Below are 19,014 nucleotides of genomic sequence, written 5' to 3'. Positions count from 1 at the left end.
AGAGAGAGAGAAAGAGAGAGAGAGAGAGAGAGGAATTTCCTATTTTTCTGAAACAAATACCTGCAGAGATGGTAAAGCTGTGCTTAAAATGGGGGGAAAAAGTAAATTGTATTGTATGAAACACCTATTTCATCCATGGTAGTCACTTATGTGACAGAGTTTTGAAGACGATATCTTTATATTTAGAAATGATCTGGGAATCTATGAATAAGAACAACTATAGGTATACTGCCTGGATTGGGTAAAATTACAGTGGCTGTGAAGTCTTCATGCTTCAGGGCATAAAGTGATTGCTATTTGTGATGAGGAGAAAAATGAAAAAAAAATTAGGTAGTGCTGAAGTTGTTAGGGTTATTATGATGCCCTTAGTAATCACCTTCTCAGGTATTTCATATTGAAACACCACAGGCTACCACATTATGTGGATCAATTTTTAAAATCATATCTAGATATGGAAATAGAAGTTTTGTTCTAAAAAAATCAAAACAAGTCCTTTTATAGGCCTGTGCTTCACTTTTGCTGTTTTATTTCCCCTTTTATATAATCCAATGAATTTTGTCAGATTTGTACCATGCCAAACATTTGATGTCAGCATACAGTTTTGAATGTCTGTTTAAACAGGCATATATGACCTGCATTTATTTCTAGCTATGTTGGTTCTTACAGAGGAGTGCTTTCCTTAAGTAGTTTTCCATTTCACAACGAAGACAGGCTGCAATAAAAGCAGCTATTTACTAAAGAAGTGACTTACTTAAATTCCAAAACAGCTGAGCTTTTATAGAAGTTCTGAGAGTGAATTTTTTCTCAGTCTTATTAAGTGTCTGCAACTTCAAAGAGGTATGAGAATTTTGTTGTTTTCCTTAAGAGGACTTAGGGTAATACTCAGAATTTCAGACTCTCAAAGTGGGAAGGAAATAGAGATGTCACATCATTGTTTCCTGTCCAAGAGGTGTGAAAATCTCCTCTACTTTTACTTGAACAAGTCGGATATCAGGGATCATAAGCCAATTTCCCCACATTTTTGGGAAGCAGTTTTAATTGTAAAATTTTTATGTTGACCTGAAAGGTACATAATTTTTTCAACTCAACAAGAGTTTATCTAGTTTTTAAAATAAGCTAAAATTTATGGAAGTTGAGCTCTATGTGGATATTTTCACTATGCCTTGAATTTATGTGTTGCTAAAACTGCAGCATGAAAGCGTCACAAAAACCATTTAGTAAGTTTTCAGAGTGAATCTATGTTTATCCTAAAATGTCCTTTTTTGTTCTTTTCTCCTAAGAGCACCGGAGATTGTCAGAAGATCTCATTTCTAGTCTTAGCTGTAGGACTGTGGGCAAGTCACGTAAGTCTATTATACAGTGCCTTCCTCTATAATAAAACGACATCATAAGAGGGTTTAACACAGCAAGTGAAAATATATATGTATGTGGAAGTGGTTCAAAAACTATAATGCTGAACTGTAGTATTATTGTTTCACTTAAATATGCTGCTTTGTAATTTTTGGTGCTTATATGAGCTAAATTTAAGCACAATCTTTTAAAAGTGGACAATTTGGAAAGAAAATTAAATGACATATTTAAGTAATTCTATGGCTTATACAATATTATTACTGTATCACTTAGTAGAAAGCAACTCTTTTTTTTTTTTTGTCCTATGCCCTTTTTCCTCTGGGAGACAATCTGAAGTCAACTTTTCCTGGATTCTATTCAATTCTATTTACCTCTGACTAGCTTCAAATATAAGCCAAAAGTTAGGGGACTGTCTTAGGACTCTTGATACATGGTTTCATTTTAAATTTACTCATACTTTTTCAGAAAAAAAATTTACTTTTTATGCTAAAGGCACTAGCAATGCAAAATAGCTATACTTGCTGATAATGCTTTTATGATTTTTTTGGTGTGTGTGTGGTACTAGTTGCAAATGTCTGAAAAGATGAGAATTTAGGGACTAGGACCGATGATGTCTTTTCTTAGTTACTAATAGGATTTTGACCTGTTACTATTTCAAAAAGAAATATTCAGAAGCCGCATATCTATCAGGACCAAATACAAAACAATCACTCTTCTACAATAGCAGAGGCCCTGTTGGTAGCTTTTGCCAGTTTTTATATAGGCCTCTGTGTAGGGAAGCAACAATAGAAAGGGGGCTATATACTCTCATATTGCCTTTGAAAGTGGGAAGCTGTTTGTGTCACATTTGTTGGATTGACTGCAATTGAATTCTTAGCGGCTAGCTCCCAAATATTTAGCACTTAAAGAAAACTGATTGAATTTTTAATATTTCTGTAAAAACTTATCTGTGGGTCAACTTCTTCATTGAGTACCCCAGAATTAAAAAAATAATAAAGAAAGCTCAGTAAAATCTAGTTTACTTCAACAGGATATAATATGACTTTGTGTGGTTGATGGTATTTAAAATGATAGTTTTCTCTAACACTTCAGTATTGTGTACGTTGAAAGGTGGAGTTAGATACTAGGGATGTTGTTGTGCCTTTAAATTTTCTTTGTTTTGGAATTGTGTGATGTTAAAGGTATGTATTAAAATGGCTTCGCAAACTTTTTCAAAGTATATTTCATTCTGTGGACATCTGTTAACAAATATTTTTAGATTTTCATAAAGTATGAAATTTGTCCATTTAAAAGAAACCACATTCAATCATAAAAAAAGACTTTTTGGATGCTAGGGAGGATAAACAATATTTTCACAATATTTCTAACTTCTGTTAATATAAAAATTATTTACAAAATCTTCTCATAACCAACATAATGCCTGTTTCTGAGAAGGCTCAGGACTAGGGTTAGATTTTTTGAAGAGCTGAATGGCAATTTTCAATTCAGATGTTGTCAGGTGGTGTATGCTACTGTATATTTGTGTGAAATATCTCAGATGTATGTTATTTCATTTAGAAACAGAGTTAAATGATTATTTTGGAGAGGAACAAACATTAAAATAAATGAGCTACAGTTTTTAATTTTTAGTGAAATTAAAATGGAATATAATTCTAAACCAGAGTCATTGCTATTCTCCAGCTCATTCTAAATGACTGCCAAACTATTTTATCTTTTTTTTTTTTTTTATTAAATGAGAATCGTAAACTAGCCCCATCGTGATTGATGCTATCTTTAGAGACAAAAGGAAGCTAATGACACCTAAAGTTGTGGATGAGTGCTTTCCCATATGCTATGCTGAAACAAAGGAGTACATTTTCAGTTTTGTAGAAAACCATTATTTACTTATGATGTACTAAGTAAATGTTTATCATTAGCATAAAACTGCATTAAAGCAGCATCATATAGAATTCTTCACTGAAAGGTAGATTATATATCCACAATAAAGTGAGCTATTTTTAGTATTGTATTATAGGCATTTTGGATTTTTATGGTAAACCTGATTACCATAACTCTCTCTAAAGCTCTGTGTTGTGTGCCTGCATGTATTTGTCTAAAATATTCTCCATGTCTACCTATTGCAAATATAAAGAGCTACTTCCTCCCTCTATTTTTTATTTTTATTTTTTTGAGATGGGGTCTTGCTCTGTTGCTTAGGCTGGAGTACAGTGGCGTGATCTTGTGTTGCCAAAGCTGGAGTGTAGTGGCACGATCTCGGCTCACTGCAACCTCCACCTCCTGGATTCGAGTGATTCTCCTGCCTCAGCCTCCTGAGTAGCTGGGACTACAGGTGTGCCACCACGCCTGGCTAATTTTTGTATTTTTTGTAGAGTCAGGGTTTCACCATGTTGCCCAAGCTGGTCTTGAACTCCTGACCTTAACTGATCCACCCTCCTCGGCCTCCTGAAGTGCTGGGATTACAAGGGTGAGCCACTGTACCTGGCCCCTTCCTCTATTCTTCAGTCCCTCCGTACTCTACCACCAGGCTCTCAGCTAACAGGGCCCTGGGATCATAAGGGGAGGAATCCACTGCAGTGTGATTATAATGCTTCTCTTCTTGGACTGTTCAGAATTGTAAGAGTTAATGTAAGAGTTAAGGTCTCTCAGAAGAAGGTAAGGGTTCCTCCCTCTGCTCAGCCTGTGCTGAGGCCACCTAGGGTGCCTTCTTCCTGGCACTCTTTCCTTTAGGAACATCAATCTAGAGAATAGAACCCAACACAAATGATGTGTGAACAACAACAACAATAGAAATATGTCACTTGACTTCTGCTGCCGTTCTGAAGATAAATTGAGAGCCACTCGTGAACTGAATGTAAGCCGCTTTATAGAAGCCATGATCCTATAACCTGAGATCCTATAGTGGAGAGTAATTAATCTGATATATTTTCTTTAATAATTTAGTATAGACAGGGCTGAAGAGTGGCTTTGCTGCCATGGTCAGAATCTATTGTATGCACAGCAGAAACAAAACAATCTCTTTCTTGATGAATTTAAATATGGGTCCAGAGAATGCTTAGAGTGAGGAAATCAAGGCCAATTCAATAGAAAGGGAATAGCACGGAAGCTTCATGCATTCATATCTACTTTGGTTACTTCTAAGGGTGAGCAACCCTATGCATTCACCGCTTCACACGCTAACCCTATGCATACATTAATGCTTTACCTTTGATCTGAATATGCTATCATCTTTACATTCATAGGCTTTGTCTGTGAGACAATTGTGTGGGGCTCAACAACAACAGATTGCAATTCTGGCTTTTAGAATTGTCGGAATTGAGAGCTAGCCTTCGCTTTCTCATCAAACTTCATAAGTAAACTGCAAAACATTTTGGTAGCAGTTTCATCTTGTCAAATTTGATCCCTTTTGAAGTGGTAGAAACTAAAATGGCCATAAATTACTCATTTTCTCAGGAAACTTACTAAAATACAACTTCTAAGTGTAGTGATAAGGAGAGCAAAAGGCTAACCCTTGAATATAGAAACTTTTCAATTTGGTGTTGCCTACTCAGGCTGCTATAAAGGACCTCAAGAATGAACAACTTAAAGCATACCTGACAAATTATCAGTTGGACCCCACTCAGGAGTCATTTGTTGAATGAACTGTCAAAAGATTGAGGGCAAATAATTTTAGCATTTTTTAAAAACTAATGGGAAGAATCACAAACATGTATAATGCCTTGTGAGTCTTAAAGAAATTTAGAAAAAAGGCAACCTTTGTTTCCTTCTTCATGAGGAGTTGTAATTTTAGCTATCTTTTAATTAAATAGGAAGGATTTAAATGAAAAATTTAGAATTTAAAATGGCCCTGGTAAGTTTCATCCTTCCTAGTATAGTGAACATCTGGAAAGAGAGGAATGAAGTATATAGATTCTACTGTGCAATTATTTTTCCCTGGGACACAAGTACCATTGATACCTTCACCATGTGATGTCTTAGTTTGTAAATGCAAAATACTTGGTACACACAATAGCAGTATATTTAATAGCAAACTAGGTAGTTCTTTTAAGCATATCTCAGAAAAGATTTATGTGTGTTTGTGTGTGTGTATATGTTGAGAGATGCAAATGATTTTTGTTGTGTGTGTTTGTCTATTCCTTAGCCTGACAGACTGTATCTCAAAATATAATGGGATTAGAAAAAATAAGTTATCTATAGCATCTTTAAATATGGCACTAAAAATGAAGGGTATTCATAAGCAAATATATATCTCTTTTCATAATAGTTAAAATAAAAAAAAGTGTTTGTGTACCAACCCACTGCAACTCATTTTCATAAGGCATGTTAAAAGTTTCTTCATTTGAGGCCAAATATACTCAGTACTCAGCTTTAGACTTCTGTACACTTAAGTTTTTCTAGTATCTACTTTAATACTATCAGTTGACTTGTTTCTAATACCAAAAAAAGACTAAAATAATATTCTCACATAAAATATCCAGCAAACTCCTTTTTCCTAAACCTTCTAAGTACTTCATAAACCTTCTAAGTACTCCTGAACTAAAGTATATATCCCACAAATTTTATATGTGAAAGTTGCTCCTTAGGATAATACATTTTTCACACATGAATTTTCATACTAAGTTTAATACACCTGCCATAGCAAATTCTCCAAAGTGGAAGAAACATAATTTGACCTACATAGAACTCTACTCACTCCAATGTAGATCTAGGCTAAGGCCAAGTGTCTTATGAGGCCAGTAGTTTTGTTCAATGCTGAAAGGAAAAGTCCAATGAGAGATGTGGTATTCTAATTCTCATGCTGAGTACTTCCTCCCCTTGCTGTGCTATTGCTGTGGGGCTCTGAGTTTCCTGTTGTAACCTAAGTGTGATGTGCTTGGTTTCAATGGATCGGTTCCGGTTGCCATGGGTTCCTGCAACTTGGCATTGCCAAGTACAACTGGGCCTCATTTTTTCCAGGTCTCACCCCTCCCCGATACAAGTTCTATTGGAGCTGCTTTCCTTTAAAGCATCCTTTTTTTTTTTTCTTTTTTTCAGTGACAGAACATTTATTTTACTTTAGACACAGTTCCACTAACATCTTTAGAGGAGGCAAAGTCTGAATGGGAATGACCACTGTTGAATAATAAAAGTATAGGTGACTAGAGTTTTTAACTTGGCTTCAAACATTAGGGTCAAGTATACAAATCGTTCTAAGGTCCAGAGGAAGTGTTCAGATATGACCCACCGCTTTGTTGTCTGGAGGTATTTACAGACACTAGACACTATGAATATCTTTAAAAGGGATATTCTTATCTAACAGCTACTTAATAGTAAATCCATATCAACCAAATGATGGTTCACTCAAAAGAACCTTTAACAGGTTTATTTATTACAAAGTAAAATCAATAGTCTAGCAACCAGCGTAGTATGGATATCGTGGCAAAGTTGATAGTATTTTGACAGTAATGTATGCAACTTTGTTGTGCCATAAATACTATAGTATAGTAGATGTCTATACTATAATCAATTTGTATATTAAAATTGATAGTGTTGATAGTATTGAGAGTAAAGTCAAAATAAATTTACTTCCTCTTTCTTCTAAACTTTACATTCCATTGCAGTGCCATCAAAAGTGTATATTTTAAAACAACCTGTGGACATTTCTCAACCAGAGAAAGATTTTCACAATTGTTTTGGATTGCCAAGGGGACTGGGAAAGGGAGGAGAAAGAAAACCATGGCACTGATAGAAGTATAAATTGTACTGTGCATGTGAAAAAAAGATTCCGGATCAGTGTACCTGGCATTGTTCTGTCACTTGAGAATTGGAGAATCTATATCAAAATACAATAAACCAGCAATTTCTGGCCATTGTTATTAGTAAGTGATAGATCAATTGTTTTAAACTTAATTGCTTTATGTCCAGCAAACACTAGTCTGAAATAAAGTCTCGGAACAGTAAAGAGCTCTGTAAATCATTCTCTACTGTAAAGACAGGTGCTAGTCATCAGTGCTGTGATATTTTTCAGTCCAGTTACAGATCTACTCTTTGCGATGATCCTTATTGCATTTGTTTTAAAGTCCACATTAAAGACCCAAGTCCCAATTTTCAATTCTGATTATACATCAAACTCTCTCCTCTTTTCTGTGACGTTTTCTTCTGAAGCACTTTAAACAAACAGCAAGACTTGGAAATTTAAAACTCCCTAGACCAATGGAACATAACTAGTCATTTATCTGCATTCTCTGTTTAAATGTAAATAGGACAGATTACTGTTTTCTTTTGCTTAAAGTCTCACGTTGCCTAATGAATCTGAATAGCAGAGTTTGTGAGAAAGCCATTGTTAATGACAATGCAATACAAAAGTCTCACTACATCCAGAACTATTAACCTAAAGACTTGATTTTAAAAAGATAGATTGTATAGGAAAACAGACTTAAGTCTCTACGGAACTGAATAAGACAGAAAGGTTTCAAAGAATTTGATACAGTATGTCCTCTTGACCTTGCTCTGATGAATACAATTATTTTGAATTTGCTTCTACAAACTAAATCATTTATACAGAAGATGACTATTAGTCCATCTCTGCATTAGTTTGTCTCATTTGAAACAGAATAATCCTAGTCGGATAAGAATGAGAATTTAAGCCTGATGAGTCTCCCGCTTAGATGGCTGAGGATGAGACAGAGAGGAGGTGGGGTGAGGTGCATGCTGGTCAGCCTTCAGTGCCCTTCCAGTGTTCTCAAAGGCAGGACAAAATGACTGTGGTTTTGGCATGCAGGAGCCAGCTTGCTCAGGAAATTGTGGCATATATAAAACAAAGTGCATAAACAAACTCTCCATCCAGGAAGCTTAATTTAACAATTACCTCATTAACAAGGTCCAGGGAAGGACAGGAAAAGAGGGGGAAGCCAATGGGTGATTATTATACAGTTCTGGACAGATGAAGCCCTTCAGCTTTTCCCCAAACAATCCCTGTAGTGTGGATTTGACAAAGTGGCACATTTAAGAGGGAACTCTCTTGCCATTAATGGGAGTCAGGCGAACCCGTCACTGAAGGCCAGATTCAGTCCCTGAAGCTTGACTTTATCAGTAGACACAAGACAGAGGACAAGGCAGCTATATCCACAGAGAATTAATTAAGTGCAAGAGAGACATCCAGTGAATGTAATCAATAGTCTGAACACTGATCTACATATCAACCACCATTGCATTCTCCCCTCCTATTTTTAAAAAATTATTTACGCTAAGGTGCTCTCAAAACCATGCCTTCAACAGAGATTTCTTTACTACTTGGCCTCATTGAAATTACATATTCTTCATATTGCATCATACAAAATAAACCCTCAAAGATGAAACAACCTGATGCCAGTTTAAGTTTCTGAATGGTTGAAATTGTTTTTGGGTAGAATATATTACGGATAATTTATTTGTTTGGCTTTCTCCCTGCACATTTCTTCAGTTTCATATGGAATGTATGTTCCATACATGAAGCCTGACTTCAAAATTTCCAGTCCATAACCATATTTGTCTTTACTGGCTAGTTTTGTTTTATCTCTTTTAATATTGCACTTTTGTAACATACCATAAAACCCCTCACTAATTATTACAGTGTTGCTTGCAAACACAATATATTGCTTTAACACAACCTTTTCCATTACTGATGTTTGTTTCGTATATCTCTCTCAACCCTTCCCAACCCAACACACATATCAAAGTACATTGCAGTTACCCTTTTGAAACCAATGAAAACAATTATAATATTTATATTGCTTTCATTTGTACTAGGCAATAGTACAGGTCTCATTACCTTCACTTTTCAATGGCTTACCAGAGGCATCACTTTTTAAGATCAGGTTCTTGGTTAAGTCCTTTGGCAAAGATCCTGATTTCCTCTTGAATCTGTGCTTTGTATACATTTCTCCTAAGCAGCACTGAGACCAGAGTAATTTGTCGATCATCGCTTTTGATGGGATCCAGCCCCATCAATTCAACAGCAGCCTTTATTGCTTAAGGAAAAGAGGAAATTCTGCCTCCTGGACATAAACATGTGAATTTTCTATGTCCAGGACCAAAAGGATGAAAAGGGCAGATTTAACCAATATTTCCATAAGAATGAAAGTCTCACTTAAATCACACGTGTAATGGTTTGCTCATTTCAGGGGTCTATCTGTAAGCATTTTTGGAATGCCATTGGGTCTAATTTTACAGATCTTACTTACACCACATTCCCTTTAAAATAGGCAGGAGTGTGACTTGAGTAAGCACTATAAAACCAGAGCTCATTTTTTCCTCTGACTATGATTGCTTTTATAAATAGATGTGATTTCAAACTTAGCATGAAAACAACCTCAAGATAATCTAAAATGGAAAGATGCCATAATAAATAAAATATTGAAATGGAAAAAAAGTGGTTCGCTGGAAAGAGGTTAATTTCTTCTTACTCAGAGACTAGTGGCCAGGCATAATTTAAAAAAAAATGATAAAATATAGAATTATCACTGACATGATGATAGTGTAGATACTGGTGGCCAAAAAAATTTGATGAGATATAAAGAAGCATATGCTACCCATGCCTTAGGCCCACTGGAAGCAGCTAGTGTTCAACCAGTTTGGTTTTTATATGGCCTTCAAAGATATATGTCAACAAGGATTTATTATCCCCAAATTAAAAAAAATTACCTGATTGTTGACCAAAATATATGAAATGGAGAAAAAGAAAACAAACAAACAAACATACCATGTTCACACACAAAACAAAATAATTCTCTCAGGCACATCAGGGAAGGTGGAATACTATAACAACACATGTTATATTGTTATACTATTCCACCCACCTTAATGAGGAACCCTTGGGCGTTGCTACTCCATAGCCTTTGGAATCCAGATTTCCTCCCACTTTCATCGTGTCACATGGCTTTCGCTGCTCAATGTATTCATTCATAGTGGACTCCAGGAGAAAGGCAAATTTGCCCTTGGATTTGCGGACACGAGCTACTCCCTCAGCGGTAGTCCTAGTGAACACTGATGGCTCTGCTGATCGCATGTAGGTCCACATCTTTTCATACACTGCTATTTTTGATCTCTGGAGGAAATTAAAATAAAATTAAATACAGGAAAGAAGGGAACAACATGTTAATATTCACTGAACCAAGATAAGAATAAAGCGTTTTAGTATCTTTCCATTGTTCTCTAACTCCCATTTGCCATAGAGTAACATAATAGTAATATTACTCTTTTCAAATTGGAAAACTGCCTTTTAACACTGTTTAAGGAAATCATGGAAATGATAGACATTTAAAAGTCATATCTGAAGAAGCCCAAACCTCTTGCCATAACAGTTACCACACTCAACTGCTTACATAGTGATCTATTACTGTTTTTTTCAATGTAGACTGCGATGAAGAGACTTCATCGTTTAAAATCATGTTTTATATCACATTCGTGGTAAACTTTAAAAAAGCTAAGATTTTCCTTCAAGTTTGTAAAATTCCTTTTAATACTGTATTTTAGTTATAACAAACAAGGAGGGTTTTTTTTTTTTTAAGTTTTTTTAAGAGACAGGGTCTTGCTGTGTTGTCCAGACTGGGGTGCAGTGACATGATCATAGCTCACTGTAACCTACAACTCTTGGGCTCAAGAGATCCTCCTGCCTCAGCCTCCTGAGTAGCTGGGACTACAGGTGCATGCCACCATGTCCAGATGATTAAAAATAATTTTTTTAAGATGGGGTCTCGTTATGTTGCCCAGGCTGGTCTCAAACTCTTGACCTCAAGCACTCCTACTGCCTCAGCCTCCTAAAGTGCTGAGATTACAGGTGTGAGCCACTATGTCTGACTGTTATTTTATTTTTTCTTTTTTCATGCCCCCAAATTTTAGTGCACATGATTCTAGTAAGAAATATACAAAAATACAGTCCATATCAAGTCAGTAATTGAACACCAAAGGAAGAGGCAAAACTTGGTATAGCTTATAAATCAAATATCCCTAACACAAGAATCAAACTCTAGGTTGATTGAAACATTTTTAGACTTTTTATGAAAAAATTTTCAAATAGAACATATATTGAACTTCAAAGAGAAGTGATTCCTATTTTCCAATTTTGCGTTTTAGGGAGTTGGTCATTCTAATCCCCTTGACTCCAGCCAAGAAACTTATTTATATTTGTAAATTACTTCTGTCTACTTGAGCCCTATCTATTAATACATTACTCTCACTACTTAATTTACCCAAGTCCTTTTTCTTGTTATCTACATTTGCATTAAATTTTTCATTCACACATACATTTTTAATGTGAGAATATATCTAAGTGAACTCAAATGTCTCCAAAAGATATGTTTAATAAGATAGAAAAGCCTTGGCCAGGTGCCGTGGTTCAGACTGTAATCCCAGCATTTTGGGAGATTGAGGCAGGTGGATCACCTGATCATAAAGTTCAATATATGAGATCAGGAGTTCAAGACCAGCCTGGCCAACGTGGTGAAACCCTGTGTCTACTAAAAATACAAAAATTAGCTTGGTATGGCAGCACATGCCTGTAGTCCCATTGTTCTCTAACTCCCATGTGCCATAGAGTAACATAATAGTAATATTACTCTTTTCAAATTGGAAAACTGCCTTTTAACACTGTTTAAGGAAATCATGGAAATGATAGACATTTAAAAGTCATATCTGAAGAAGCCCAAACCTCTTGCCATAGAATTGCAAGAGGCACGAGAATTGCTCAGACCTGGGAGGCAGAGGTTGCAGTGAGCCTCCATCTGAAAAAAAAAAAAAAAAAAAAAAAGCCTGAATCTTGTCTGGTGCAACTACATTTGTTTTCAATAACAAGGGGCTGCAATTTTGTATCTGCATCCAAAAAAAAGAAAAAATGAAGACCTCATTCAGACTTATGTCTTTGTGTGAGGCTCAATGCTGAATAGTGTGTACATTTATTTACATTGAGCTTCCTTTGTTTACCAAAATATAGAATTCAACAAGAGGCAGTTCTTTACTAATCAACATATAACTTCAATACCTGGGCAAAGACAAATTATTCAGGCAGACAAAGAAAGAAATGAATAAAAGTGTGATTCAAATTTTTGATTTCATAAGTTCAGAAATAAGTAATCAATAAACCTAACTAATAAACCACGCAATCACTGATTCGTATACTTGAACACCAAAGAAAAAGATATTTTATGGTAATTATATTCGTTTTTTTTTTGAGGGGACAGATGGAGTCTCGCTCTGTCACCCAGGCTGGAGTGCAGTGGCATGATCTTGGCTCACTGCAACCTCTGCCTCCCAGGTTCAAGCAATTCTCCTGTCTCAGTCTCCCAAGTACCTGTGATTACAGGCACCCACCACCACACCCAGTTAATTTTTGTATTTTTTAGTAGAGACAGGGTTTCACCATGTTGGCCAGGCTGGTCTCGAACTCCTGAGCTCAGGTAATCCACCACCTCGGCCTTCCAAAGTGCTAGGATTAGAGGCGTGAGCCATCGCACCTGGCCGGTAACTTATGTTCAAATGTTGATAAATATCAAGGCGGGAAATTGACATCTTTTAGTATTTTTTGTAATGTTTTTATGCTATTAACACTTGAAAAAATATCTCATGATACAAAGATTGGGGTGTGTGTGTGTGTGTGTGTGTGTGTGTGTGTGTGTGTATTTAGGCAATGACAAATTACTTCTGGCAACAGAATCCTCATGTTAGAAAACTGCAATGATTATATGTCCTTCCAGGACAGATGAGTACTTGGATTCCAAACCCTCAAGTGTAGAATCCACTAGGAATGCCATGTTGCCATGCTTCATTCATCCCATCTCTAAAAATAGAGTTCTGTTCCAGAGAACAAACTCTTTCATTTTACAAGTTCTGAAAAATATTACCTCTCTAAATCACTTGATACAGATTGTCCCTTAATATCTATATTGATAATTTTAATTTTTAGAGAACTTCTGGTAAACTTCCTTTAAACACATAACTACTTTTTAAATATATTTAAATCTTGACTTGAGAGTTTTACCCAAAAAGGTATAGAGCTTCACATACGTTGTATACTTTACTATGTACACTACATTGAAAACAGAGGAAATAAAATCAGTGTGAATATTGCTTTAATTGAACTATTTTATGGAATTAAGAATATGAAAAACATGCTAATTTCTTGGCAATTTTCCAGTTACAAATAAGTAGCTTATTAAAAGAATAAGACAGTTAAACAAAACTAACATAGCAAAATGAAAAACGTGTGTTTTTAGGATTTGGTATTTGTAGAGATCACTTAACTATAGAATGCAGCATAGTATTAAAGCAAATAAATCTTTTTAAAAAGAATACAGTACCTGTTAGTCATTGATATTTTTAATAGTCCATTTCTGTATATTAATATGTGGAAAATTACTGCTGCATTTGTTTGAATACATTGAATTATGTATGCCTTAAATGCAAAATAAGTTGAACTAATCCCTTTAAAATCTGAAAGAAAGAGTAATCCACAGAGTAGCTATGCTAAATATAAGAGGGTTTAGGTACAATAAAAATGAAAAAAATATAGATAAAATGGAAAGATAAAAGCAAGTTTTTGAAAAAAGAAATTAGCCTGGTTTGTCACCACGCTTATGTTTAGAAAATCTGATTCTGATAAGATCATATACATAGGACAAAGGGACGAGGGGGAATCGAGAGGCGTAGGACTGGAAGTAATATCCCTGTGCCTTATTTGTGACTGCAAGAGAGTTATTGCTAAGGAGTGACGGCAAGCAAATATTTATAAATTTGATGAGACAGGCTAAAATGAGGAAAATTTCTGCAGATCCAGCAAGCTCAGTAGGTCTCTGTATCAAGTGTCACTGTATCAGGTACAATGATAAAGGAACATTTAAGTCCCTAAAAGCTTCAACTGTAGTGTATGTTTAAAGACTGGGGTGTGGGAAATGAAAAGATAGAAGTCATTATTTTTTGAAATTAGAAAATTAATATCAGATCGATTTATTTCATCTTTATTGTGAAACTCAAAGCATGGGGAACTATCTGATCTAAAGCACTGCTTCATTGCTTAAAACAATTCTTGTAATTTAAAAAGTGTGCTATCCTTTTAAGTGTCCCTAAATTAAGTATCCCACCATTTCTGCTTCTAATAGAAACTATGTACACATGTCATGTATTACAGTTAATGTTTACATTGCTATCTATCTGGTGAATTATTTCCCCCTTCTAGTAGCTTACTTTGGCAAGACTGATGTTCTAGTGAGAGCTCATCAATGCATTATTTGGTAATATTATAAATCCTGAGATAGTAATGCACATCATTTATGCATTCACGATTTCACTGATGACTGAGACAGGCACAGGATAAAACTGCATTGAAATGAAAATCACTGTGTTTAAGTCAGATGTGTAGTAATGTGAAAGTACCAAAACAGCAAGGCTGGCATTAAGTGACAAGTACAGACTCTTTAAATGCCTCTATGTTTAGGCTTACCATGGCACACAAAATATGAAGCATATAAAGTCTCATAATGGGGCAAAACCAAGGCAACAGTTGAATTCAGATGTAGTTTTCCCCTGTGGCTTAATTCTTTTTTCAGTTGATTATAACTGCTACCTTTTTCTGAAGCACTGAGTATAGGTCATTGCCTGAGGCAGCCTAGTGGAGCTGATAGATGTACCATTAATGTGTTCCTATGAGAAAAAGATTTTGACAGGTACAAAAATACACTTCACGTTCTGGTTTCCTCAGCCCATCAGACAAATGGTTTATTTAAACCAGGTCAACATGTATGGGAGAGGAGGGAGGCAAACAGGGTAAGAAATGAATGAGATTTTTATCAAAGAACCCAAATTTATGCTTTCCTGAAAGCGTGCTGCCAGGGGAAATTATTTTCTTGTCCCATTAGAGTTCAGAATGTTCTGCAACAATAGATACCTATATTATAAAAATCTTCCAATTTAAAAACTGAAGTTGGATTGGAGAGAAAGGAAACAAGGAATGGTGCTTGCACAGTTTGTATGGAAGACTCTATAAATCTAGGAAGCAGGTTTCCCCATTCTTACATTTCTCTTAATATATTCTCTTATCTACCTCACCAGTTCTTTGAATTTAAGCATTTTTAACTTTATAAAGATTAGAAATGAACATCTTCAGTGTGCTTAATGCTAAAGAGCTTTACAGTGAGTTACGTTTGAAATATTTTCAGGGAATCAGTATAGCATTTCTTCTTCCCTTTATCACTCAAGGCAGAATGATGAGCCTGCAAATAATGTCTTTATTTAAATAACAGTCATCAACTTTCGGTACAGTGCAAATGATAGCACAAACTTGTATTTTATTTTGATGCATATACATAGTGATTTTTAGGTGAAATCATTAAATTTTACCTGCTTACTTATGGATGGGGGCAGTTATAAACTAACAGCACGGTACTGAAATTATGCTAAAATACATTAGAGTAGTAATGTTTCTATTATTAAGCTGTAGAAATAGGGATGTGCTAGGTAAGTTTAAAAAAGTTTGTTTAATTAACTTATCCATACATTATTGTTAATCAAATCTACTGTCATGAATGTTACTTAGAGTTTTAAGAAAATCTATAAGTGTTTTGTAATTAACTTATACATTTTAAATTATATATAATAATACTCCAAATTGTTGACAAGTACATTGTTCATTGTCTGGTTTCTTTTCTAAACAATGCCCAAGGATGGGTTTGAGTTTTTGAGTCATTTGCTCTTGCTATGATATTATGTAAATATCTAAAGTATATTAGGATACTATAATCAGTTTTCTTTAAAAAGGATAAATATCTTACAGAAATTCAAGTATACCAAAGTTAAAGCTGGTCTAAGGGGTAGCACATTTTGTTGTTTATGATTGTTAAGCCGAAGTGAGTGAGAAGATTATAAATAAATACATTTAAAATGGAAATGTAATCTCTCAAGTGCTGTATGTAGGCACGAACAAAGAACTATTATTACTTTCACACAAAAGCTTAGAAAGTAATAAAATATATGTTCTGTCTTCTGTGCTATTACATATTCTAGTGTTTAAACAATTGACATAAATATAAAATGTGTTCATTTTTACCTAGTTCAATATTCATAAAAATGTCACTCTGGCAACTTTTTAATTTTGGGGTTTTGAAGTCACAAAATGAATGCCTATCTGTTATCAGACATTACCAAGTTTATAGCTCTGGATTTAAAATGAGTAGAAAAAGGGTTTTTTGATAAAAAAAAATTCATCCCCATAATGGAACAAACACTAAAAAAACCTAAAAAAACCCTCTATTGTTCTGATGGAAGGTCAAAGGGACACACAATGCAATTATACAGGTATCCATATATGTAATGCAGTTGTATCAATTGGAAAATTTTTATCTGCAAAGCAGAGAAATCAGCACAAACTAAATGCCATACAGTGTCCTAGAGAGGTGCCTAGAATGGAAAAGTTCTTGCTGTTCTTGCTTGTGAGAAAGCAAATATGTTGCTGTGAAGTTCATTGTTACAGAATAGATTATAGAATAATATAACTCATATAAGTAGTATAATCTGCAATTAATGTTTTGTCTTTCAAATGCAGCAAGTTGAATGTATTCTTCAAAAGTCAAGTTTTCCTTTTTATGCTATCAGCCCAAAATCATACATAAATCCAGTCTTACCAGATCCAGTATTATCATAGCATTATCAACATTGGAATGTTTTGGATAATTATGTTATAAAATTGTTTTAATTACCTTTTCATTGTTACTATTCCCTAGAGAGTGTTCCTCTTGCAATATGACTAAGTCAATTATCTTCTGCAAATTAAAGTGATTATAAAATCCAGTTAGAAGTACTAGCCTTAAACGTAGCTATTACCATTGTGTTTGTAAACCTTATAATAGCTAAAGCCCCATGATATAATTGTTGTAAAAATTGCCTGAATTTCAAAATGATAAACATTTCATTGTTAGTTTTTCCCTTAACTTACTCTGAAGAATTCTTTTGTTGACCCTGAATCCAGTGTTCCATAGGCAATTTCTGTTTGTTTGGCTAGGTCTTCTGCACTTTCTATGGGAGAGACCATTCGCTCAACCGTCAGGAAAGCAGCGAGGTTAGCAGTATAAGATGATATAATGATGAGTGTAAAGAACCACCAAACACCTCCAACAATTCGACCTGAGAGGGATCTAAACATGGATAAAATAATGCACATTTTCCTTTCTCTAACCAACATAGAGAAAGAAAAGAAATACCATCAATTCACCATGCACATTTAAAAATCATGATTGCAAGTATTGTTTTATTTTCTGAGAGTCTACTCAAGAATGATTCTAGATTTCTGTATAATCTGATATCTTCTATGGTGTATTTAATATATAAATGCCACTGAAAATATGACAACCATTTCCTTTTTATTGTTTAAAGAATATGGCAGAAATGTAAAACTTAATAGCTTTTCTTCAGCTGCATAAGGGGAATACTTAGTTGAATTCATTAATACTCTCCTGCCCTCATTTCTTAGCATCTCTGAAATTAGGATGCAGCCTATGGTTGATGAGATAAAACATAGTATCATGGTTTAATTGGCAGCATTATTTCTCTCTTTGTGGTACATAGAGTAGCAATATATATGAACAGTGACTGGGGTCTTAGATTTGATGCAAGTTGGTAGATACCTTTCTGAGACTGAAGGAGAGAACTTGTTTTTACCTTCAGTCAGAGCCCTGCCAGGATGATGGAACTTAGGCCAAGGTGAGATGAGGGTCTAGAATTGGTCTTGAAGTGACCATAGTTGAGGATTTTTTTGTTTGTTTGCTTGATAGTCCACTCCTGAGCTAAGTGGAGGTTGAACCATGTCTCAAAGCATCTTTACACACTGATATACGATTTTCTCTCTTCACTCTTTCTCTGGTATCAAGGATGTGTGGGTGAGTGTGAGTGCACAGCAAATGTGAGAAGTGGGTGAGTAAAAAAATTCAGAGAATGTTCATCATTGAACTCACTTATCGTAACCATCAAACTACTTAAAATTCCTGTGGCAAATTGTTTTAAAACATTTGTTTTAAAACTTGAAGAATGATTTCATATTTTTCATGGCATTTACAAAGTTAAAATACTCCCTTATTATACTACTTGTTATTATAAAAGAGACACCTATTGGGTTTAACTTAGTATTTGCTTACTCCTGGCTTTTAAAAACCATTACTTGATTTACTTTGATTTCTTTTTAGTTCATTAATTGAAAGTTTTCGAGCCAGATTCCTATGTTACTGGAATTTAAGCATATTTATAATTTTCCTAGGTCTTAAGAAACACAAATTGCATTGTGCCCCAAATGTCTCTTTTTTGAGAAAGCATACATTTCTAAAAAGGAAGAAATCTACATATTTGTGAAGCTAATATATAGTCAACAATTAAAGCAAGTACTTTTCACACCTTCAGCTACTTTATGAGAAAAATAAGGTATTTTTTCTTGCAAAAGAAGGTTGCATTTTTGGTGAATATAATGGTTAAATTATATCTTATTGGTATTCAAAGGAAGGGAGCCATGACTCCACAGATAGTGAAAAACATTTCCATAAAACTAGCATAGTGTTTGCATGGTTGGCTTTTTGCCTATTGCTTAGCTAATTTATTCATTGCTATATAAAACAATGTATATCTGGTACCTACTATGTTGACTCAGGTTCCAGGTATCTCCCTTAAGCTATGTGAGAT

The 19,014-nt window shown here is 34.8% G+C and overlaps 1 protein-coding gene across 4 annotated transcripts in view; it reads right to left on the bottom strand.

The window, feature by feature from the left end:
• The window catches only part of GRIA4 (glutamate ionotropic receptor AMPA type subunit 4), a 367,574-nt gene that overhangs the window by 40,364 nt on the left and 308,196 nt on the right, over positions 1-19,014 (bottom strand). For all 4 annotated transcript variants that reach the window (XR_002730888.3, XM_023208149.2, XM_023208148.3 and 1 more), the window contains 2 exons: positions 17,285-17,483; positions 10,164-10,411 (listed from right to left, as the gene is read on the bottom strand). Coding sequence is in view for 3 of the 4 variants with exons in the window: in XM_023208149.2 (XP_023063917.1) it covers positions 10,164-10,411; positions 17,285-17,483 (447 nt within the window). In the remaining variant the exon portion in view is untranslated. The remainder of the gene's footprint in view (positions 1-10,163; positions 10,412-17,284; positions 17,484-19,014) is intronic.

This window comes from Piliocolobus tephrosceles, chromosome 13, assembly GCF_002776525.5.
Source record: "Piliocolobus tephrosceles isolate RC106 chromosome 13, ASM277652v3, whole genome shotgun sequence".
In the NCBI taxonomy this organism is placed as follows: Eukaryota; Metazoa; Chordata; class Mammalia; order Primates; family Cercopithecidae; genus Piliocolobus; species Piliocolobus tephrosceles.
The sequence above is the reverse complement of the archived record's forward strand: the minus strand, read 5'-3'. Positions and strand labels throughout refer to the sequence as shown.